The 23,182-nt window shown below is 51.1% G+C and overlaps 2 protein-coding genes and 1 pseudogene across 2 annotated transcripts; 2 read left to right on the top strand and 1 right to left on the bottom strand.

Moving 5' to 3' along the window:
* Positions 1 to 753: 753 nt before the first annotated feature.
* On the top strand, positions 754 to 1,341 carry LOC135577733 (olfactory receptor 14J1-like). Its single transcript, XM_065047853.1, has one exon. The coding sequence runs from the start codon at positions 754 to 756 to the stop codon at positions 1,339 to 1,341; it is 588 nt and encodes a 195-aa protein (XP_064903925.1).
* Positions 1,342 to 11,264: 9,923 nt separating this feature from the next.
* On the top strand, positions 11,265 to 12,221 carry LOC135577723 (olfactory receptor 14A16-like). Its single transcript, XM_065047843.1, has one exon. The coding sequence runs from the start codon at positions 11,265 to 11,267 to the stop codon at positions 12,219 to 12,221; it is 957 nt and encodes a 318-aa protein (XP_064903915.1).
* Positions 12,222 to 21,883: 9,662 nt separating this feature from the next.
* LOC135577732 (olfactory receptor 14J1-like) lies at positions 21,884 to 22,814 on the bottom strand (annotated as a pseudogene).
* Between the last annotated feature and the right edge of the window lie 368 nt (positions 22,815 to 23,182).

The following is a 23,182-nucleotide window of genomic DNA, read 5'->3' as shown; positions in this document are numbered from 1 at the left end:
CAGCAGCACAGCCGGGTCAGGAGAAGGTTCCACAGCACGCCCGTCTGCCTTTCTGTCCTTGCTTTATTTTCTGGTAGCACTGCAGTGTTCTTCCCTGTTTCTCCACCTGTTGCTGGTGCTCTTGCTCTCTGGGGTTGGGGTGGGAGTGTGGGTCAGTTTTTGTTCTGACACCAACACAGGGGGTCTTGACCCAGAGGTGTGCTCATAGTATCTAGATGCCTAAGCTGCGTTTTAAGCTGTGATGAACTGTTTTTTTCAGTTGGTAGAAACAGAATTGGCTGAAACGTCCTTCCATCAGGGAGGAGGTTTTCCATGAGAAACAGCAAGTTTATTTTCCTCAGAGAAGTCACCCCTAACATGTAACTGTCTTTTCCTCCTTGCACAGGTCCTCATGCCCACAGGCAGCAAATGTCCAACAGCAGCTCCATCACCCAGTTCCTCCTCCTGCCGTTCACAGACACACGGGACCTGCAGCTCTTGCACTTCTGGCTCTTCCTGGGCATCTGCCTGGCTGCCCTCCTGGGCAACGGCCTCATCATCACCACCATAGCCTGGGACCAGCACCTCCACACCCCCATGTACTTCTTCCTGCTCAACCTCGCCCTTCTGGACCTGGGCTGCATCTCTACCATTGTCCCCAAATCCATGGCCAACTCTCTGTGGGATTCTGGGGTCATTTCCTATGCAGGATGTGCTGCCCAGGTCTTCTCTTTTTGTTTCTTGCTTGGTTCAGAGTACTTTCTTCTCACAGTCATGTCGTACGACCGCTACGTTGCCATCTGCAAACCCCTGCACTACGGGACCCTCCTGGGCAGCAGAGCTTGTGTCCACATGGCAGCAGCTGCCTGGGCCACTGGGTTTCTCAATGCTCTGCTGCACACGGCCAATACATTTTCACTGCCCCTGTGCAAGGGCAATGCCCTGGGCCAGTTCTTCTGTGAAATCCCCCAGATCCTCAAGCTCTCCTGCTCACACTCCTACCTCAGGGAACTTGGCCTTATTGTGGTCAGTGCCTGTTTAATTTTCATGTGTTTTGTTTTCATCATCCTGTCCTATGTGCAGATCTTGAGGGCCGTGCTGAGGATCCCCTCTGAGCAGGGACGGCACAAAGCCTTTTCCACCTGCCTCCCTCACCTGGCCGTGGTCTCCCTGTTTGTCAGCACTGCCGTGTTTGCCTACCTGAAGCCCCCCTCCATCTCTTCCCCATCCCTGGATCTGGTGGTGTCTGTTCTGTACTCGGTGGTGCCTCCAGCAGTGAACCCCCTCATCTACAGCATGAGGAACCAGGAGCTCAAGGATGCCTTGTGGAAACTCATATCTTACAATTTCCTGAAGTATTAAACTACCCATCTGCTTCTACGTAGGAGTTTTAGAGTAACTAATTACAGGCCCAGCCTGTCATCTGGATTTTCTGTTGTTGTTGGTAGTTTTTTTATTGTGATAATGTTGTTGTCATCCCATTTCTTAATTCACTGTCTGCTTTTCTGTTATAACCACTGGCTGTGTAAATGAGGAGCCGTGCTCTCCTTGTCTCTAAACAAAATAAAGTGTTCTTTAGTGACTTGTTTTTCACTATATCCTTCCTGCAAGGCCTTATGGAACTGCAGGGACAATTCTTGTGTTCATGGGAGGAGGAACAGAGTCCAGCGTGGCAGCCCTGCCAGGGAGCAGCAGCGCTTGTTCTTCCAGAGCTGTTCTGGTTCCACTCCCACACTCTCCTTCTCATCCCTGGTGTTGGTGCAAGGCCTGAGTGCTCTGGCAGCTTGGTCACCGTCCTGCTGTGTGTCAGTGCTGTGGGCGCAGGCAGGGACAGGCAATGGGCACTGCTGTGACAGAGCTGGCCTCACAACAGCCTTTCCAGATAGAAAGGTGATCTGGTCAGGGCAGGACCTGAAGGTTTAGTTCTTCTTACAAAGATTCTCTCAAGAACATGCCCAAGAAAGTGACCTATATATGAAACCCCAGTGTACAGCTGAACAGTGTGTGTGTGCAGGGCTGGCACACAGCAGTGTCCTCTCACAGCCAGGCTCCTGCCAGAGACCTGCAGGACCAGCAGAGCAGGGGCTGGGCTGTGCCCATGTGCACTGGACACCCCATCAAATCTGCCCCAATCATCATGGACTAATCCCTCACAGCTTCGTTTCCAGCCTGGACCTCTCGCCCCAGTTCAGAGAGGTTCTTTGTCCTTACCTGAAAAGACACTGAATGAGTAGGTCAGATGTCCATGTTTGCATTGTACAGACGAGATGTGAGCGTGAACATCATGTATTTGAGGTGAGATGAATAGAAGTGAGCGCCAACGCTGTCACATATTCAGGGGTGCCATTTTGCACCTGGGACACGTCAACCCTGTCTGTACATACAGACTGGGAGATGAGATGCTGCAGAGCAGCTCTGCAGAGAGGGATCTGAGGGTCTGGTCAACAGCAAGTTGAACATGAGCCACCAGTGTCCCTGGAGCCAAGAGGGACCGTGTCCTGGGTGCAGCCAGCACAGCACGGCCAGCCGGGCAGGGAGGGGATTGTCCCGCGCTGCTCCGTGCTGGAGCGGCCTCACCTGCAGCATTCACTGTGTGCAGGGATGGGGACACAGTGGAATCCCTCAGGGACCAGCACTTGGGCCAACACTGTTGAATATCTTTATTCTTCCCCTGTATGATGTGACGAAATGAACCTTCAGCTCCTTAGTGGATGGTGCAAGGCTGGGCAGAGGCCTTGGAGAACCTCACCTGGGTCACCCTGCCCTGAGCAGGACAGTGAGACAAGATGATGTTCAAACCTGAGTTGCTCTGTGATTCCAGGAATCTTCCCCTTGGAAACGTTTTGGAAGAAGGAAGAGGTGGAGGAACAAGAAAATAAAAATACAGGCAGAGGAGGAGACCTCAAAGGTGTCAAATAAACAGAGCAGTTCTGTGAAGAATGTTTCTCTACTCAAACTGTTAGCAGGAAATCTATAACCAGCTCCCCAAACTCCCTGTTCTGATCATTGGCCCCTGGGATCTCCAGCACATTTCTTTACATCAGATTCTGCACTGAAGTTTGCACTGATTGTTACAGCTTCTTCGCAGGATTGCTTCATGTTTCCTTAGAGAACTGGATGTAAACAGGCACCGGGGAATTTTTGATTAGAGGAAACAACAAAGGAAAAAAAAAAAAAGAAAACACAATAGAACTTAATGATGTTTCTCAGTTCTGTGGTTAAATTAAGCAGTTTCCAGAGAGGTCCATTGCCATAATTGAAGAGTTGCCTGTAGGGAGTACGAGAGCAACTGCTGAAAGACTTGACCTGCCTGAAGCTCAAAGCAGAGTGAGAGCTGAGAGGCTCTGAATGAGCCAAGAGTGAGAGGTGAAGAACCTCTGGGGAGCGATGGAAAGTGCAAATGTCCAGACAGGCTTCTGAAGAGATGAGTTCAGACACGGGGAGCTGGGTAAGGACAGGTGGAAACTCCTGGATGTGCAGGGGATTAAATACACGTAGTGATAGACAGAGTTCTGGCACTGCAAGCACAGGGAAAGGCCAACGTTTCATCTCCCACAGTCCGTACACATTCTGAAAATTCATATTTTGGCAGGATAGAAATTCCACAGACATTTTATTGGAAATTTTGAATTATTTCATCTGATTAAAAAATGGAGTGTGGGGATTTTTGTTCTTTTTGTTGTTGTTGTTGGGTTGGTTTGGTTTTCAGTTTTGAGGGATGTTCTCAGGTTTTCGGGCTGAGCTCCATTGTCCCACTATAAGCACCCAGTGCAAACCTCGAGAGGCCCCGTGTACCTGAGGTGTTTGCCTTGGACTGGCAGGTATCAGACCAGCCTGATAGAGCCATGTCACTTCCATCATTTGCATCTGGTATTCAAGACTTGTGTGCTTAATTAGAAAACTTTCAGGACTGTAGGTAAAGAGGCAGGTACGTGAAGAGCACTGAGAAGAAGTGATAGAAGAATTATGCAGTTGATATAACAGAATCATAGAATCGTTTCTGGTGAAAGAGACACTCAGGATCATTGAGTTGAACCATAACCTGACTCGAACACTAAACCATCTTCCTTAAGAACCTCGTATAAACTCCTTTTAAACCCCTGCAGGGCTGGTGACTCCACCACTGCCCTGGGCAGCCTGTTCCAATGCCTGACAACCCTTTCCATGAAGAATTTTTTTGTAATATCCAATCTGAACCTTCCCTGGCACAATTTGAGGCCTTTTCCTCTTGTCCTATCACTTGCTAGTCATCAGAAGAGACCAACACCCTCCATGCTCCAAGCTCCTTTCAGGTAGTTGTGGACAGCGAGAAGGTCTCCCCTCAGCCTCCTGTTCTCCAGCTGAATGCACCAGTTCCCTCACCTGCTCCTCATCACACTTGTGCTCCAGCCCCTCACCAGCTCCGTTCCCTCCTCTGCACTCTCTCTAGTGCCTCAATGTCCTTCTTATGATGAAGGGCCCAAACCTGAACACAGGATTCAAGATGCGACCTCATCAGCGCTGAGAGCAGTGGCACAATCACGCTACTTCTGCTGGCCACACCATTCCTGATACAAGCCAGGATGCTGGTGGCCCTTTTGGCCATCTGGGCACACACAGGCTCATGTTCAGCTGCTGTCGATCAACACCCCCTGATCCCTTTCCAACAGGCAATGTTCCAGCCACTCTTCCCTGAGCCTGGGGTTGTTGTGACCCAAGTGCAGGACCCGGCCCTTGGTCTGGTCAAACCTCATACAAATGGCCTCAGCCCAATGATCCAGCGGGTCCAGATCCCCCTGCATGGCCTTCCCACCCTCCAGCAGATCAACACTCCCACCCAACCTGGTGTCATCTGCAAACTTAATGAGGGTGCACGCGATCCCCTCATCCACATCACTGATAAAGCTTAAATAGAACTGAGTCAAATACTGAGCCCTGAGGACACCACTTGTGACCAGATGCCAACTGGATTTGTTTCTGTTCACCACAATTCTTTTGGTCCAGCCCTCCATCACACATACACCATCCAGGCCATGAGCTGCAGCTTCTCCAGGAGATGCTGTGGGATACGGTGTCACAGGCTTTACTGCAGTCTAAGGACACAACACCCACAGCCCGTGTGGCGGATTCACTCCCCACGACAGACTTTCCCTCATCTGCTCAGCCGGTCACCTTGTCACAGAAGAGATCAGGGTGGTCAAGCAGGACCTGCCTTTCATCCAGCCATGCTGATTGGGCCCGATTGCTCGTCTTGTCTGTGTGACCTCACAGTCCTTTCCCAGCCCTGTTCCTGCTGTTGGCCAATCCCCTGCAGAGGCACAAGTGACCTCACAGTGCCCTCCACAGCCATTGGTTCCTACTGGACTATGAGTTCCTGAGACACAAGCGACCACACGACATCGTACCCACCATCACCCTCCTTGTGGTCCAGTGTGTGAGCAGATCAAACTAAGCTGCTTTCATCAAATGTATCCAATAGATTTCCTATCAAGGGTTTGAGTGGAGAAACGTTCCTCAGAGGAGCTGCTGTATTTACTCTGGGGCATTTTATATCTCTGCTTCTGCCTGTGATTTTTTATTCTTCTTCTTCTGTCTATTCTGATGTTAAAGAGCTCTCCAAGGAAAAGATTCATGGAATCCTACAATAACGCAGGTTAGAAGAGACCCCTGAACACCATCTCTGTCCCACTGACCTTTATGGCACCCCAAGGAATAGCTGATGGCATTTGTGCTCCCTTGGGTTCATCTCACCACATGCACACAGTGGACATGCACATGATGTGTATGTTTACATCTCATCTGCACAATGAAAACATGGACTTTTGACCTAGTGTTTCATAGAATCATAGAATGTCCTGAGTTAGAAGGACCCACAAGGATCATAGAGTCCAACTGCTGTCCCTGCACAGGACTCCCCACAGGTCACCCTGTGTGTCTGAGGACGTTGTCCAGTCTCTTCTTGATCACTGTCAGGTTGGGGCCGTGACCCCTCCCTGGGGAGACTGTTCAGTGTCCAGCACCTCTGGGGGAAGAACATTTTATTAATGTCCGACCGAAACCTCCCCTGGCACATCTTCTGCCATTCCCTTGGGTTCTGTCGTTGGTCACCAGAGAGAAGAGATCAGTACCTACCCTTCCTTCTCCCCTTGTGAGGAAGCTGTAGCCACCATGAGGTCTCCTTTGAGTCTTTTCTTCAGCTCTGATTCTCAGAAACCCCTTGGTTTGCTTTCTGAAGCAGAAAGGAGAAGCCCTGAGCTCCAGGCAATGGGAAGGGGGATCCTGTCCCTCACACACGGCTCAGGGCTCTTCCTGGGACCGTGGGATGTGGGTGTGCAAGGCCCAGGGAAGGACAACACTGGGACAACAACTTCCAGCTTCCCCATGGGGCTGCAAGGAGGCACCGAGGCCCCAGTGCCATGAGGACAACATGTCTTCTCCTGGGCCTCAGTGGCAGAGACAACTGCCCTGGCCAAGGGGACAGAGACCTGGGTTCTGTGGGTCCCTTCCAGCCTTACAGCGCCCTTTGCCATCTCCACCACAGGCTGTTCCACACGGTGCTACCCCTGCCCCTCTTTCCCTGCAAGCTGCAGACACCCATCTCGCTTCCCCACCTGCTCTCACCCAGCACTTCTGCACCTTCACTGCTGTGTCTGCACCCTCACTGGCTGCTCTTTGGAACACAAACCATGGGCTGATCCAGCTCCCTCTGGGTCACCTCTTGCACCACAGCACTGCCCTTCCTCTGACATTTCTTACTCCTGATATCTATCCACCACCTTCCAAATTGTACTTTCTTACTTTTTTTTCCTCTGCTGCTTTTTCCTGTTACCAAGGAAAGCTCAACCATCTTGTAAACTGCCCTTCATGCAGGAAACTCAACCCATTAGGCTTCTTGTGGTCTTTCACCTGACCAGAGAGAAGCAACCTCACCATGATCTCCTAAATCCCATGAGAGCTGCTGGCCTTTCAGCTTCTCTGATAGACATGACCATGTTCCTGCAGATATCATATCATGTAGTCAGGTGGGATGGACATGACAACCCGTCTCTCTTCCTGGGTAGGGCCTGTGGGCCCTTGGGCAGAGGTTCTTTCCCAGCCATGTCCCTGCTGCTGGGCTGTCACCTCCAGACACAGAACTGAGCCCACTGTCCCCTTCACAGCTACATGCTTCTGAATGAATTATGAGTGAATTATTGCTGCATGGCTGATGTTCAAAGTCTGTGCGTGGATGCTGAAACCTCTTCAGTAACCTGTTCTGAAAGAATCAACAAGGTGGGCATGAATAGAGCAGAAAAAGAAGACCCTGAGTGGGGGCAAATGAAAAGGGATGCAAAAGATGTGGTCAGGGCTGTTTGGGGGCACTTGTAAAGCAGCCCTGCACCTCATGTGAATCATTTCTGTGGTCAGAGAGAACCTGAGAGATTTGTCTAATTTTAGAACATGAAGGGTATGAAAGGACAGTGTCATTCAGGCTCAAAGGGACCTTGGGAGGCGTCTTGACCAACCTTCTGCTCACAGCAGGGTCAGACCAGATTGCTCAGGGCTTGATCCAAACACATCTTGGTCACTTTCTGGGACAGAGTGGGTGCGCACTCCTGGGAAACAGCTTCCAGTGCTGGACTGTCCTCAGGACTGGAAAGTTTCTCCCTTTCTACAGCACCTTTCCAAGCCCAACCATCCGGATTGTTTTTACCCATCTACTTGCACACTGACACAGAATATTGTGGGGGATGATGCTGAATGCCTTGCTGACTTCCAGGTAACGGGCCATTGTTGTCCTCCCCACATCTAAAAGCTGGTCCTTTCCTCACAGAAAGCAAAGAGGATGGACAGACACAACCTGCCCTGGGCAAACCCCGTCACCTTCTCTTCCAGACACCCAGAAATGGGGTCCCAGTGGACATGCTCTGGGGCACAGCCCTTAGTTCCCTGCTCACCCATTGGCCATTTTGAAAAGTGCACACACTGTGTGAGAGCTGCCAGTGGTCAGGGAGTCCCCCCAGTCTCCATGAGCTTTCACAGATGGTGGAGAGTGGCCTCACTGTGACATCGTCCTGCTGTCCCAGCTCCTGGGATGCTGCCCCTGCTGTCCCAGACTGGAGAGGATTGTGTTAGTTCCAGTGACCCCAACTTGATCCCCATCCACTGCTGGTTGTTCTGACTCCAGCCACAGATATCTCAGAGACCTTGCTGGTGAAGAGGGAGAACAAGAGGACATAGGGATTCTCACCTCTTATTAAATTCATCAGTGTCCACACAGTGTCTTTGTTTCTCCTTTAACTGTTCCTGCAGTAGTAACAGCTCATTATGGGGCCCTTGAATTGCCTTACAGGTCTGGACTGAGTTCTGATCTGGACTGTTGCTGTGCTTGGAGGCTGCTGTCCTTGAGACCAGATGAACTCACTCCTGCCACCCTGCCTGGCAGTTCATTCCATCCGTGTCACAGCTCTGTCTGCAGCACTGACAGCTCCAGCTCCCCAGTCAGGTTCCTGGCTGAGGACATTGCGTCACATCTGGCCTGAACCACCCCAGCTGTGGCACCAGCCCAGCTCTGACCTGCCACAAGAAACCTGGTACCAAGTGTCCAAGAGCCCATGTGTGCAAAGGCTTTGAATCAGAGCACAGACATGACATGGCCAAAGACTGGTGAATGTCTCTCTAGACCGAGGAGTGTAAAACCAGAATGAAATGCCTAAGTTCATTCAACTGAAGATATTCCTCCCCTAGCCTGGAGAAATTAGATCCTTTGCTGTAACATTCCTGGTGTCCTGTCTAATGATGGGACAGGAAAGATGATTGTCATACTGATTTATTTTTTAAAATGTAAAATACAATGCTGGCAAGAAGTGTCTCTGAAGAGGAGAGAGAATAAACATCACTGATTACTTCAGGTTGTTTCAAAGGATGTGCTCCTGAAGCCCCAAGGACACCTGGAGGGAGCCCAGAGGGGACAGAGAAAGGGACATCATGGGCTGCTCCTGTGCTGCTGAGCTGGGCTGGGCTCCTGGGACACAGGGAGCTCATGGCAGCGGCAGCGCTGCAGAGAGACAGCTCTGCCCAGGAGCAGCTCCTCTGCACACGCAGCAGGGCTGAGGGCTCTGCCTGCAGCACCGAGGGCACAGGAGCCAGGCACAGAGAGATTAACGGCAATGTGGGGGATTGGTTGCTAAGGATTCGATGAGACAAATCACAGTTCTAACACAGTAAGTGTCTGGCTGTAGGACAATGAAGATGCTTTTCCTGGAGTGAAACCTTAAGCTGGTACATTGCATGATTTACAGGATCTGTCAGGTCTCTCTCACAGTATCTCTGTTGTAGAGGAGAAGAACACACTTCAGAGCAGGGCTTCCCTGCTGCACTGTCAGAGGAACAGGGAATGACGACAACTTCTGCTGAGGGTGACTACAGGGGGAGCACCCAGGGGTGCCCAGGGCTGTCCTGCAGAGCAGGGTCCCTGTCTGGGGGAGATCCCCATGGTGCTGTGGGGACAAGCTGTGGGGGAAAGGAGCATCCCTGATAAGGGCAGGAAAGGTGCTTCTGCTGTGGAGAGGGTGCTGTGTGGGTCAGTGCTGCTCACAGCTCCAGATCACCTGCAGGATTTTTCTAAGGTAATGTCCCAATGACAAGATCAGTGCAAGGTTTAGCAGACAGATAAGGAGCTTTCCTGAGCCTGTCTTTTCAGTTTCCTCTCCCAAGGGGTGGGGGGTGCAGGAAAGGATAAAATGAAAATGAGCTCTCATGTTTAAAAAAGTCACTGAGACACCTGAACTGCAGCTCTGAGTGATCAGTACATCTGCCAGAAGGCTCATGACATCCCTTCACCACCCCTCTGCCTGTGCACAGCACCTGCATCACCTTGGCTGGACCCGTCAACCTTAGTCTGACCTGTCCTGTTTTCCAGCCTGCAAACAGGAAGATGCCCCCAGGCAGTGCCCTGTGAACAGGCAGGATCTGTAGGGCCAGGGGGAGGGCACAGAGGGTGGGATGGTCTGTGAGCACTGACAGGGAAGAGACATGGACAGGGAAACACCTCCCAGGGGAGAATCTCCAGGCAGCAGGGAAATGATCAGAAATGAGAGGGAACCAAACCCGGAATGGTTATGGGAAGAAGAAGACAGAAAAGTGCCTGTGACCCCCTGCAGTGCAGATCCCTCCTGTGAGCAGCCCCCTGGCCTCCTGTCCCACCCAGCAAAGCCTCTGCCCTCAGGGCCGGGGGCTCCAAGGCATGAGGCAGCTCCTGTGCAGCCAGAGCTCCAGTTCCTCTGCAGAGCACAGGGGCTGAGAGCAGCTGCCCGGCAGTGTTGGTGTCTGGGAGGTGGCTGCACAGCTGGGGAAGGGTGACGCTGTCTGAGTGCCCGGCTGCCTCTGCCCTGGCCTCTCTCACACCCACCCTCACCGCATTTTCCTTCTTGCTCCCCTGCTCTGGGTCACAGCTGTTGGGATCTTGTTCTTGCTGTCAGGCTCTCTGGGGATGGCAGTTTCAGCTGCAGAGTCACAGCCTGATCTTGTGGGTCCTTTCCTGCAGGTGTGTCCATGGGCACACGTGTCCCAGCTTTGCTCTGACCTGTGGGCTGTGGGCAATGCAGTCTGTGGGGCTGGGGAATGAGCTGTGTGTGTCTTGGGCTAAACGTGGGGTGCTGAGACCTCAGGAAAGTGTGAGACCTGTCATGGTCTGAGGTGGATCCCTCTGCTCTCAGCAGTGCCTGGTGGCTTTTCAGGGTAACATGGGAGTGTGATCAGCCCCCATCTCAGAAAGGTGCCAGCCCAGGGCAGCTGGAGCAGGACAGAGGGACAGAGCAGCTGCCCTCACTCTGCACTGACCCACAGGCACCCTCTGGTCTCGCAGGACTCGCTCTGTTCTCCCTGAGTGCAGCAGAAATGCTGCGGGTTTCTGACACCCAACAACACTCCCCAGGGTGGGAGGGCAGAAGGAGCTGTAGAAACCCCAAACCTCTCAAAGTCAGTTTCTCAGGCCCGGGGGTACAGATGCTGACAGTCCCTTCTGCACCAGGAGCGGTTCCAGCTGACAAAGCTGAACCCCAGGACTGGCCCCTGCCCACCCGATCACACAGGGCCAGGCTGAGTCCTCAGGAGCCCCTGGGCAGAGACCCTGCTCTTCATTGCACACTCATCAAGCACCAACGAGGGCTCAGCCAGGACGATCTCCTGGAAAAATAAAAGTGTCTCTTTGTGTGACAGGGTGGGAGGGTCTGTGGGAAATGGTTTTGATGATTCCCAGAGAAGCCTCATCTAAATCTTCACTATCTTTTCCTCCTATGACAGGTCCTCATGCCCACAGGCAGCCAATGTCCAACAGCAGCTCCATCACCCAGTTCCTCCTCCTGCCGTTCACAGACACACGGGAGCTGCAGCTCTTGCACTTCTGGCTCTTCCTGGGCATCTACCTGGCTGCCCTCCTGGGCAACGGCCTCATCATCACCACCATAGCCTGGGACCAGCACCTCCACACCCCCATGTACTTCTTCCTGCTCAACCTCGCCCTCCTCGACCTGGGCTCCATCTCTACCACTGTTCCCAAATCCATGGCCAATTCCCTCTGGGACACCAGAGCCATCTCCTACACAGGATGTGCTGCCCAAGTGTTCCTGTTTGTCTTCTTAGCTTCAGCAGAATATTGTCTCCTCACTGTCATGTCCTATGACCGCTACGTTGCCATCTGCAAACCCCTGCACTACGGGACCCTCCTGGGCAGCAGAGCTTGTGTCCACATGGCAGCAGCTGCCTGGGCCACTGGGTTTCTCAATGCTCTGCTGCACACGGCCAATACATTTTCACTGCCCCTGTGCAAGGGCAATGCCCTGGGCCAGTTCTTCTGTGAAATCCCCCACATCCTCAAGCTCTCCTGCTCACACTCCTACCTCAGGGAACTTGGGCTTCTTGTGGTTAGTGGCTGTTTATTTTTTATTTGTTTTATTTTCATTTTGGTGTCCTATGTGCAGATCTTCAGGGCTGTGTTGAGGATCCCCTCTGAGCAAGGTCGGCACAAAGCCTTTTCCACCTGCTTCCCTCACCTGGCCGTGGTTACTCTGTTTGTCAGCACCTCTTTTTTTGCCTACCTGAAGCCCCCCTTCATCTCCTTCCCGTCCTTGGACCTGGTGGTGTCTGTTCTATACTCATTGATACCTCCAACATTGAATCCCCTCATCTACAGCATGAGGAACAAGGAGGTCAAGGATGCTCTGAGGAAACTAATCACTGGAGGCATTTCAAAAATAATAAAGTGTCCGTCATCCACCCTTTAACAGATAACAGCTTTAATGTAACTCATTAGAGGCCCAGATTCTGTGTGTGTGTTGGTGGTATTTATTTTTTAATAAATCATGATATATTTATCATCCCCTTTCTAATTCATTGTCTGCTTTTCTTTTCAAACCCACTGGCTGTATAAATATGCAGCCATTCTCTCTGTTTATTTAAACAAAAAAAAGGGCTCTGCAGTGACGTTTTTTTCACTGATATTATTCCCCCAAGGCCTGTATGGAGCTGCAGGGACAGTTCCTGTGTGCATGGGAGGAGGGAAAAGAGTCCATCCTGGCAGCCCTGCCAGGGAGCAGCAGCGCTTGTTCTTCCAGAGCTGTTCTGGTTCCACTCCCACACTCTCCTTCTCATCCCTGGTGTTGGTGCAAGGCCTGAGTGCTCTGGCAGCTTGGTCACCGTCCTGCTGTGTGTCAGTGCTGTGGGCGCAGGCAGGGACAGGCAATGGGGACTGCTGTGACAGAGCTGGCCTCACAACAGCCTTTCCAGACATAATGGTGATCTCCTATGGGCAGTGCATGATGGTTTATATCTTCTTGCAAAGTTTCTCTCAAGCATATTCCTACAAAAGTCACCCACAGATTAAACACCATTGTACAGCTGAACAGTGCGTGTGTGCAGGGCTGGCACACAGCAGTGTCCTCTCACAGCCAGGCTCCTGCCAGAGACCTGCAGGACCAGCAGAGCAGGGGCTGGGCTGTGCCCCTGTGCACTGGACACCCCATCAAATCTGCCCCAGTCATCATGGACTAATCCCTCACAGCCTTCATTTCCAGCCCGGACCTCTCACCCCAGTTCACAGAGGTTCTTTGTCCTTACCTGAAAAGACACTGAATGAGTAGGTCAAAAGTCAATGTTAGCATTGTACAGATGAGATGTCAGTGTGAACATCATGTATGTGAGGTGAGATGAACCGAAGTGAGCGCCAACGCTGTCACATATTCAGGGGTGCCATTTTGCACCTGGGACACGCCAACCCTGTCTGTACATACAGACTGGGAGATGAGATGCTGAAGAGCAGCTCTGCAGAGAGGGATCTGAGGGTCTGGTCAACAGCAAGTTGAACATGAGCCACCAGTGTCCCTGGAGCCAAGAGGGACCGTGTCCTGGGTGCAGCCAGCACAGCACGGCCAGCCGGGCAGGGAGGGGATTGTCCCGCTCTGCTCTGTGCTGGGGCGGCCTCACCTGCAGCATTCACTGTGTGCAGGGCTGGGGACACAGGGTAAAAGGAGATAAAGCTACTGGAGAGTGCCCAGAAGAGGCTACAAATTTGTTGAAGGGTTTGGAGGAAAAGCCGTATTAGGAGCAGCTGAAGTCCCTGGGTTTGCTCAGGCTGGAGAAGATGTGACTGAGGGCAGAGCTCATGGGGCTGCAGGTTCCTCAGAAGGGAGCTGAGCTCTTCTCTCTTGTCCCTGGTGACCAATGACAGAACCCAAGGGAACGGCATGAAGATGTGCCAGGGGTCAGACATGAGGAAAAGGTTCTTCACCCAGAGGTGCTGGACACTGAACAGGCTGCCCAGGGAGGTGTCACGGCCCCAACCTGACCGTGTTCAAGAAGAGACTGGACAACGTCCTCAGACACACGTGGTGACCTGTGGGGTGTCCTGTGTAAGGACAGGAGTTGGACTCCATGGTCCTTGTGGGGCCCTTCCAGCTCAGGACACTGTATGATTCTATGAAGGCCTGTGGGACAGACAGCGTCCCGAGGTCATTTTACATTGGGAGGGACCTCACATGGAAACTAAATGCAGCACTGGGCTGTGTTTCCTTTAACCAATGTCCTCGTGTCCATTCCCCATAACGTGGGACATCTCAGATGAGTGCAGAGCAGGGTGACACACCACAGGGCTGAGGAGCCTCCCTCAGGAGGCCAGAGGGACACTGTGACTCCTGCCGCTGTGTGTGAAAGGAACAGACTCTGTCTCTGAGCATCCCTGGGTGCATAAGGAATCCATGAGGCCAGCTCAGACATGGATGCCTGACAGACACTGACATTTCCGTGTGTGACTCCAGGAACAAACCCCACTGGCCCCGGCAGATCAATCTCACCTGCTCCTGTTTGCTACACCATCCTTACCCATGACTCTGGATTGTGGTCTCAAACATGCCAGAGCCATCAGAGAGGTCCTGAGGTCCTTGGAAAAGGCAGTTGTCAAACCTGTCTTCAAGAAGGGCAGGAATGAGAATTGTCAGAACTACAGGCTACTCAGCCCAGCTCCATCCCTGGGAAGGGAATGGGACAAGTCTTCCTGCAGCCATGTCCAGACACTTGGAAAACAAGGAAGGGATTGCTGAACCCAAATGGGCAGGGAAAGAAGGGCACATTGTGCACATGGAATTTCACAAGGTGTCAGACATGGTTTCCTGTGGTGTCCTTATAATGCGATTGGTGCTTTCAGTGCTAAAGAAGTGGATGTTTGGTGGGAAGTTGGCTGGATGATGAAGCCCAAACGTCACCAGTGGTACAAAGTGCCCACAGAGCCAGTTACCAGTGGGATCCCTCAGGGACCAGCACTTGGGCCAACACTGTTGAACGTCTCTGTTCTCCCCCTGTATGATGTGACACAGTGAACCTTCAGCTCCTTAGTGGATGGTGCAAAGCTGGGCAGAGGCCTTGGACAAGCTCACCTGGGTCACCCTGCCCTGAGCAGGACAGTGAGACAAGATGATGTTCACACCTGAGTTGCTCTGTGATTCCAGGAATCTTTCCCTTGGAAACGTTTTGGAAGAAGGAAGAGGTGGAGGAACAAGAAAACAAAAAAATACAGGCAGAGGAGGAGACCTCAAAGGTGTCAAATAAACAGAGCAGTTCTGTGAAGAATGTTTCTCTACTCAAACTGTTAGCAGGAAATCTATAACCAGCTCCCCAAACTCCCTGTTCTGCTCATTGGCCCCTGGGATTTGCAGCACATTTCTTTACATCAGATTCTGCACTGAAGTTTGCACTGATTGTTACAGCTTCTTCACAGGATTGCTTCATGTTTCCTTAGAGAACTGGATGTAAACAGGCACCGGGGAATTTTTAATTAGAGGAAACAGAAAAAAAAGGAGAAAAAAAAAGAAAACACAACAGAACTTAATGATGTTTCTCAGTTCTATGGTTAAATTAAGCAGTTTCCAGCGAGGTCCATTGCCATAACTCAGGAGTTGCCTGTAGGGAGTAGGAGAGCAACTGCTGAAAGACTTGACCTGCCTGAAGCTCAAAGCAGAGTGAGAGCTGAGAGGCTCTGAATGAGCCAAGAGTGAGAGGTGAAGAACCTCTGGGGAGCGATGGAAAGTGCAAATGTCCAGACAGGCTTCTGAAGAGATGAGTTCAGACACGGGGAGCTGGGTAAGGACAGGTGGAAACTCCTGGATGTGCAGGGGATTAAATACACGTAGTGATAGACAGAGTTCTGGCACTGCAAGCACAGGGAAAGGCCAACGTTTCATCTCCCACAGTCCGTACACATTCTGAAAATTCATATTTTGGCAGGATAGAAATTCCACAGACATTTTATTGGAAATATTGAATTATTTCATCTGATGAAAAAAAGATTGTGGGATTTTTTGTTCTTTTTGTTGTTTTTGGTTTGGTTTTCAGTTTTGAGGGGAATTCTCAGGTTTTTGGGCTGAGCTCCATGGTCTCACTCTAAGCACCCAGTGCAAACCTCGAGAGGCCCCCATGTACCTGAGGTGTTTGCCTGGGACTGGCGGGTATCAGACCAGACTGATAGAGCGATGGTGCTTTCATCATTTACAATTAGTATTCAACACATGTGCATCTAATTAGATAATTTTCAGGAGTGCAGGTTAAGAGGCAGATATGTGAAGAGCACTTAGAAGACGTCATAGAAGAATATTCCAGTTGATGATAGAGAATCATAGAATTATTTCAGTTGGAAGAGACCCTCAGGAGCATTGAGTCCAACCACAACCTAAATCTAGAACTAAACCGTGTCCCTAAGAACCTCGTCTAAACATCTTATAAACCCCTGCAGGGATGGTGACTCCACCACTGCCCTGGGCAGCCTGTTCCAATGCCTGACAGCCCTTTCCAGGAAGAATTTTTTTGTAATATCCAATCTAAACCTCCCCTGGCATAATTTGGGGCCATTTCCTCTTGTCCTATCACTTGCTACTTGGGAGAAGAGACCAACACTCTCCATGTTCAACCTCCTTTCAGGCAGTTTGGACAGCGAGAAGGTCTCCCCTCAGCCTCCTGTTCTCCAGGCTGAACCCACCTGTTCCCTCACCTGCTCCTCATCACACTTGTGCTCCAGCCCCTCACCAGCTCCGTTCCCTCCTCTGCACTCTCTCTAGTGCCTCAATGTCCTTCTTATGATAAAGGGCCCAAACCTGAACACAGGATTCAAGATGCGACCTCATCAGCGCTGAGAACAGTGGCACAATCACGCTAGTCCTGCTGGCCACACCATTCCTGATACAAGCCAGGATGCTGGTGGCCCTTTTGGCCACCTGGGCACACACAGGCTCATGTTCAGCTGCTGTCGATCAACACCCCCTGATCCCTTTCCACCAGGCAATTTTCCAGCCACTCTTCCCTGAGCCTGGGGTTGTTGTGACCCAAGTGCAGGACCCGGCACTTGGTCTGGTCAAACCTCATACAAATGGCCTCAGTCCAACGATCCAGTGGGTCCAGATCCCCCTGCATGGCCTTCCCACCCTCCAGCAGATCAACACTCCTACCCAAATTGGGGTCATCTGCAAACTTAATAAGGGTACACTCGATGCCCTCATCCACATAATTGATAAAGCTTAAATAGAACTGAGTCAAATACTGAGCCCTGGGGACACCACTTGTGACCGGACACCAACTGGATTTGGCTCTGTTCACCACAATTCTTTTGGTCCAGCCCTCCATCGCACATACACCATCCAGGCCACGAGCTGCAGCTTCTCCAGGAGATGCTGTGGGACACGGTGTCAAAGGCTTTACTGCAGTCTAAGGACACAACACCCACAGCCTGTGTGGCGGATTCACTCCCCACGACAGACTTTCCCTCATCTGCTCAGCCGGTCACCTTGTCACAGAAGAGATCAGGGTGGTCAAGCAGGACCTGCCTTTCATCCAGCCATGCTGATTGGGCCCGATTGCTCGTCTCGTGTGTGTGACCTCACAGTCCTTTCCCAGCCGTGTTCCTGCTGTTGGCCAATCCCCTGCAGAGGCAGAAGTGACCTCACAGTGCCCTCCACAGCCATTGGTTCCTACTGGACTATGAGTTCCTGAGACACAGTGACCACGTGGCATCGTACCCACCATCACCCTCCTTGTGGTCCAGTGTGTGAGCAGATCAAACTAAGCTGCTTTCATCAAATTTATCCAATAGATTTCCTATCAAGGGTTTGAGTGGAGAAACGTTCCTCAGAGGAGCTGCTGTATTTACTCTGTGGCATTTTACATCTCTGCTTTTGCACCTCATTTTCTTCTTCTTCTTTCTCTGTCTTTTCTGATATGAAAAGCTCTCCAAGGAAAAGATTCATGGAATCCCACAATAACACAGGTTGGAGGAGACCCCTGAACACTGTCTCTGTCCCACTGACCTTTATGGCACTCCAAGGAATAGCTGATGGCATTTGTGCTCGCTTGGGTTCATCTCACCACATGCACACAGTGGACATGCACATGATGTGTATGTTTGCAACTCATCTGCACAATGAAAACATGGACGTTTGACCTAGTGTTTCATAGAATCATAGAATGTCCTGAGTTCGAAGGACCCAAAGGATCATGGAGTCCAACTCCTGTCCCTGCACAGGACACCCCACAGGTCACCCCGTGTGTCTGCGGACGTTGTCCAGTCTCTTCTTGAACACTGTCAGGTTGGGGCCGTGACACCTCCCTGGGGAGCCTGTTCAGAGTCCAGCACCTCTTGGGGAAGAACCTGTTCCTAATATCCAACCTAAACCTCCCCTGACACATTTTTCTTCCATTCCCTTGGATATTGTCATTGGTCACCACAGAGAAGAGATCAGTACCTTCCCCTCCTTCTCCCCTTGTGAGGAAGCTGTAGCCACCATGAGGTCTCCTTTGAGTCTTTTCTTCAGCGCTGATGCTCAGAAACCCCTTGGTTTGCTTTCTGAAGCAGAAAGGAGAAGCCATGACCTGCAGGCAATGGGAAGGAGGATCCTGTCCCTCACACACGGCTCAGGGCTCTTCCTGGGACCGTGGGATGTGGGTGTGCAAGGCCCAGGGAAGGACAACACTGGGACAACAACTTCCAGCTTCCCCATGGGGCTGCAAGGAGGCACCAAGGCCCCAGTGCCATGAGGACAACGTGTCTTCTCCTGGGCCTCAGTGGCAGAGACAACTGCCCTGGCCAAGGGGACAGAGACCTGGGTTCGGTGGGTCCCTTCCAGCCTTACAGCGCCCTTTGCCATCTCCACCACAGGCTGTTCTACACGGTGCTACCCCTGCCCCTCTTTCCCTGCAGGCTGCAGACACCCATCTCGCTTCCCCACCTGCTCTCACCCAGCATTTCTGCACCTTCACTGCTGTGTCTGCACCCTCACTGGCTGCTCTTTGGCACACAAACCATGGGCTGATCCAGCTCCCTCTGGGTCACCTCTTGCCCCACAGCACTGCCCTTCCAGTCACATTTCTTCCTCCTCATATCCATTCCTCACCTTCCAAGTAGACTTCTTTTTTCTCTTTCCTGCTTCTTCCCACTATCACGAAAAGCTCGACCATCTCATAAACTGCCCTTCATGCAGAGAACCCAACCCGTTAGGCTTCTTGTGGTCTTTTACCTGACCAGAGAGAAGTCACCTTGCCATGATCTTCTAAATCCCATGAGTGCTGCTGGCCTTTCAGCTTCTCTGACACACACGACCATGTCCCTGCTGCTGTCCTGTCATGTTCTCAGGTGGGATGGACATGACAACCCGTCTCTCTTCCTGGGTAAGACCTGTGGGCCCTTGGGCAGAGGTTCTTTCCCTTTCCCAGCCATGTCCCTGCTGCTGGGCTGTCACCTCCAGACACAGAACTGACCTCACCGTCCTCTTCACAGCCAAAGTCTTTCCACTCATTTATGAGTTTCGGAGACTCAACTGACATCATAATCCCACACCCATCCATCCCCCTCCTATATGTGCCATGACCTGACTAGATAAAATTATGCTTGTTTTGTCAAACTCATCAAATCTATTTCCTGCTAAAGATCTGAGAGGAGAAGCATTCTTGACAGGAATGTGAAATGTTGAAACCTTTTCTATGTCCTCTCCTACCTCTTTTATTTCTTATTGTTTTCCTTCTTCCTGGTTCTCATGGTGAATTCGCTACCTGAAGTACAAAGCCAATCCCACACCCAGAGATGAGATCTTGTGTATTCCAGAGTTGTGCAAGTCTGGATGCTGGAATGAAACCAGCACAACAGATAGAGAAGGAACATCTATTATATACAAATCTTATCCCTACATTCACACCCTCCCGGCAGTCCTAAAGAGCCAAGTGCTTACACATTGGCATATTGGTTACATAATCATTTTACCACTACACATGCTTGTTGAGAGAGGGTCCCGGGCTGAGCCTGGGGCTCCCATCCTGGGGATATGTGGTTTAGTATTATAATGAGTATATGAGGAGCACAGTTCAGCTAAAGGACACTTTATGTAACCGTCTTGAGCCAGATGTTAAAAGAAGACTCAGCTATTTGTGCAGGATCCAGAGTGTCTGCGCTGCAAGGACAGTTTTCTTTCCAAGTTCTGATTGGGTGTTTTAAAAGTCACTTTTATCTTTGTTAGCGGAGCAGACAGACCCAAACTGAGAGGATTTACATATGTTAGGTTAGCAATTTCAGGCAGGATTCATTCTTTTAGCTGGTAAGGACTACATCTTCTGTCTTCAAACACCTCTCCAAGGTAAAGATTCATTGAATCATAGAATAAGTCAGGTTTGAAGAGAGCCCTGAACATCATCTTGTCTCACTCTCCTTCTCAAGGGAGGGGGCACCAGGTGAGGTTGTTCTAGGCCTTCTGCTGCCTGGAGATGGGTGCAGGAGAATGTGGTCCGGCCCCCTCCCAGGGACAGACATAGGCTGAGCATCCTGTCATTCCCCCAGTTCTCCTTCCTGCCATTCCTGAAGATGGGTTTGACGTCTGACTGTCTGAGGGACCTCTGAACCTCTCTGATCACTCTGACATTTTGAGACCACAATCCAGAATTTCCCACAGGGATGGAGGGGCAGGTGTAGGACTGTGTAGAACAGCATGTGATGGGGATGGTAAAGGTGATGGAGCAAATAAGGACACTTGCAATGAGCCTGTCCAAGGCAGCTGAGATAAAACTCAATGGGCCACTGGGGTTTGTCATTGGAGTCACACAAAGAAATATCAGGGTTCTGTCAGACATCCACATCTGAGCTGGCCCTGTGGACTCTTAAAACACATTGACATAATCAGGATCAGACACTTTCCCACTTACACACAGAGGCAGGAGTCACAGTGTCTCTCTGGCCTTCTGTTCCTAGAGACTGGGAGGCTCCTCAGCTGCACGGTGTGTTCCCATGTTCTGCATTCATCTTTGATGTCCCTCATCATTAGGAATGGACATTGGCTCAAGGAAGCACATCCCAGTGCTGCATTCTGGTGGTTTCCTATGGGATATTAGTCCCAACATGACGTGACCTCAATATACTGTCTGTCTCACAGGCCTTCATGGAACAACAAGGAATAGCTGATGGTGTTTGTGCTGACTTGGGTTTGTGTCACCTCACGTACATGATGTGCATGCTCACATCTCATCTGTACAATGCAAACATGAACCTCTCACCTACTCATTCAGTGTAATTCCATGAAGAGACAAAGAACTCTGAGCTGGGGTGAGAGGCCAGTGCTGGAAATGGTGGTTGTGAAGGGCCAGTCCATGGTGATTGACCTGAGGCTCCTTCTTTGGGGTGTCCAGTGCACAGGGGCACAGCCCAGCCCCTGCTCTGCTGGTCCTGCAGGTCTCTGGCAGGAGCCTGGCTGTGAGAGGACACTGCTGTGTGCCAGCCACACACCGTTCAGCTGTACTCTGATGTTTCAACCTCCAGGCTGCTTTCTTGTGAGAGTTCTTGAAAGAAACTTGAAGAAGACCTAAGCCTTTTGGCACTGCCCATAGGAGATCACCTTTCTATCTGGAAAGGCTGTTGTGAGGCCAGTTCTGTCACAGCAGTGCCCATTGCCTGTCCCTGCCTGCGCCCACAGCACTGACACACAGCAGGACGGTGACCAAGCTGCCAGAGCACTCAGGCCTTGCACCAACACCAGGGATGAGAAGGAGAGTGTGGGAGCGGAACCAGAACAGCTCTGGAAGAAGAAGCGCTGCTGCTCCCTGGCAGTGCTGCCAGGATGGACTCTTTTCCCCTCCTCCCATGTACACAGGACCTGTCCCTGCAGCTCCAAACAGGCCTTGGGGGAATAATATCAGTGAAAAAAAAACCACTGCAGAGCCCTTTATTTTGTTTAAATACACAGAGAGCATGGGTCCATATTTATACAGCCAGTGGGTTTGAAAAAAAGCTGACAATTAATTAGAAAGGGGATGACAAAAATATCATGATTTATTAAAAAATAAACACCACCAACACACACAAGTCTGGGCCTCTAATGAGTTACATTAAAACTGTTATTTCTTAAAGAGAAGATGATGAACACTTTATTATTTTTCAAATGCATCCCTCCATTAGTTTCCTCAGGGCATCCTTGAGCTCCCTGTTCCTCATGCTGTAGATGAGGGGGTTCAATGTCGGAGGTATCAGCGAGTATAGAACAGACACCAGCAGGTCCAAGGATGGGGAAGAGATGGAGGGGGGCTTCAAGTAGGCAAAAAAGGAGGTGCTGACAAACAGGGAGACCACGGCCAGGTGAGGGAGGCAGGTGGAAAAGGCTTTGTGCCGTCCCTGCTCAGAGGGGATCCTCAGCACGGCCCTCAAGATCTGCACATAGGACACCACAATGAACACAAAACACCCAAATATTAAACAGGCACTAACCACAATAAGCCCAAGTTCCCTGAGGTAGGAGTGTGAGCAGGAGAGCTTGAGGATCTGGGGGATTTCACAGAAGAACTGGCCCAGGGCATTGCCCTTGCACAGGGGCAGTGAAAATGTATTGGCCGTGTGCAGCAGAGAATAGAGAAACCCAGTGGCCCAGGCAGCTGCTGCCATGTGGACACAAGCTCTGCTGCCCAGGAGGGTCCCGTAGTGCAGGGGTTTGCAGATGGCAACGTAGCGGTCATAGGACATGACTGTGAGCATAGAATACTCTGCTACTATCAAGAAGGAAAACGAAAAGAGCTGTGCAACACATCCTGAGTATGAGATGTCCCTGGTGTCCCAGAAGGAATTGGCCATGGATTTGGGCACAGTGGTGGAGATGGAGCCCAGGTCGAGGAGGGCGAGGTTGAGCAAGGAAGAAGTACATGGGGGTGTGGAGGTGCTGGTCCCAGGCTATGGTGGTGATGATGAGGCCGTTGCCCAGGAGGGCAGCCACGTAGATGCCCAGGAAGAGCCAGAAGTGCAAGAGCTGCAGCTCCCGTGTGTCTGTGAACGGCAGGAGGAGGAACTGGGTGATGGAGCTGCTGTTGGACATTTGCATCCTCGGACAGGAGGCACTGTCATAGGAGGAAAAACTGTTACAAGTTAGGTGAGACTTTTTCAAGTACAATGAAAACTATTTTGCAAAGACGCTCCACCTATCACAGGCAGAGACTCTTCTTTTTACAGGGCATATTCCTTCAGCTCCATGGCCAGAGCCTTGTTTGATGCCTCTGCCTGCGGGCTCTTCATAAATCAATCCGCCTCTACAGAACTGAGCAGGGACAGGGATCGGTCCTGGTGTTCAGCTTTCTAAGGTGAAACCACTTGTAATGCAGAAAGGCCTGTCAGCATCTGCACTGCCAGTGCTATGGGATGGGAAGTGTCCAGGCAGTTTAAGAGTTCTATGTTTTTTACATTTGCTCCCCA

Source organism: Columba livia, unplaced genomic scaffold, assembly GCF_036013475.1.
Source record: "Columba livia isolate bColLiv1 breed racing homer unplaced genomic scaffold, bColLiv1.pat.W.v2 Scaffold_135, whole genome shotgun sequence".
Taxonomy (NCBI): Eukaryota; Metazoa; Chordata; class Aves; order Columbiformes; family Columbidae; genus Columba; species Columba livia.
The sequence above is the reverse complement of the archived record's forward strand: the minus strand, read 5'-3'. Positions and strand labels throughout refer to the sequence as shown.

Coding starts and splice junctions, on each gene's coding strand:
- LOC135577733 (XM_065047853.1), top strand. CDS start 754: ATGTCGTACGACCGCTACGTTGCCATCTGCAAACCCCTGCACTACGGG.
- LOC135577723 (XM_065047843.1), top strand. CDS start 11,265: ATGTCCAACAGCAGCTCCATCACCCAGTTCCTCCTCCTGCCGTTCACA.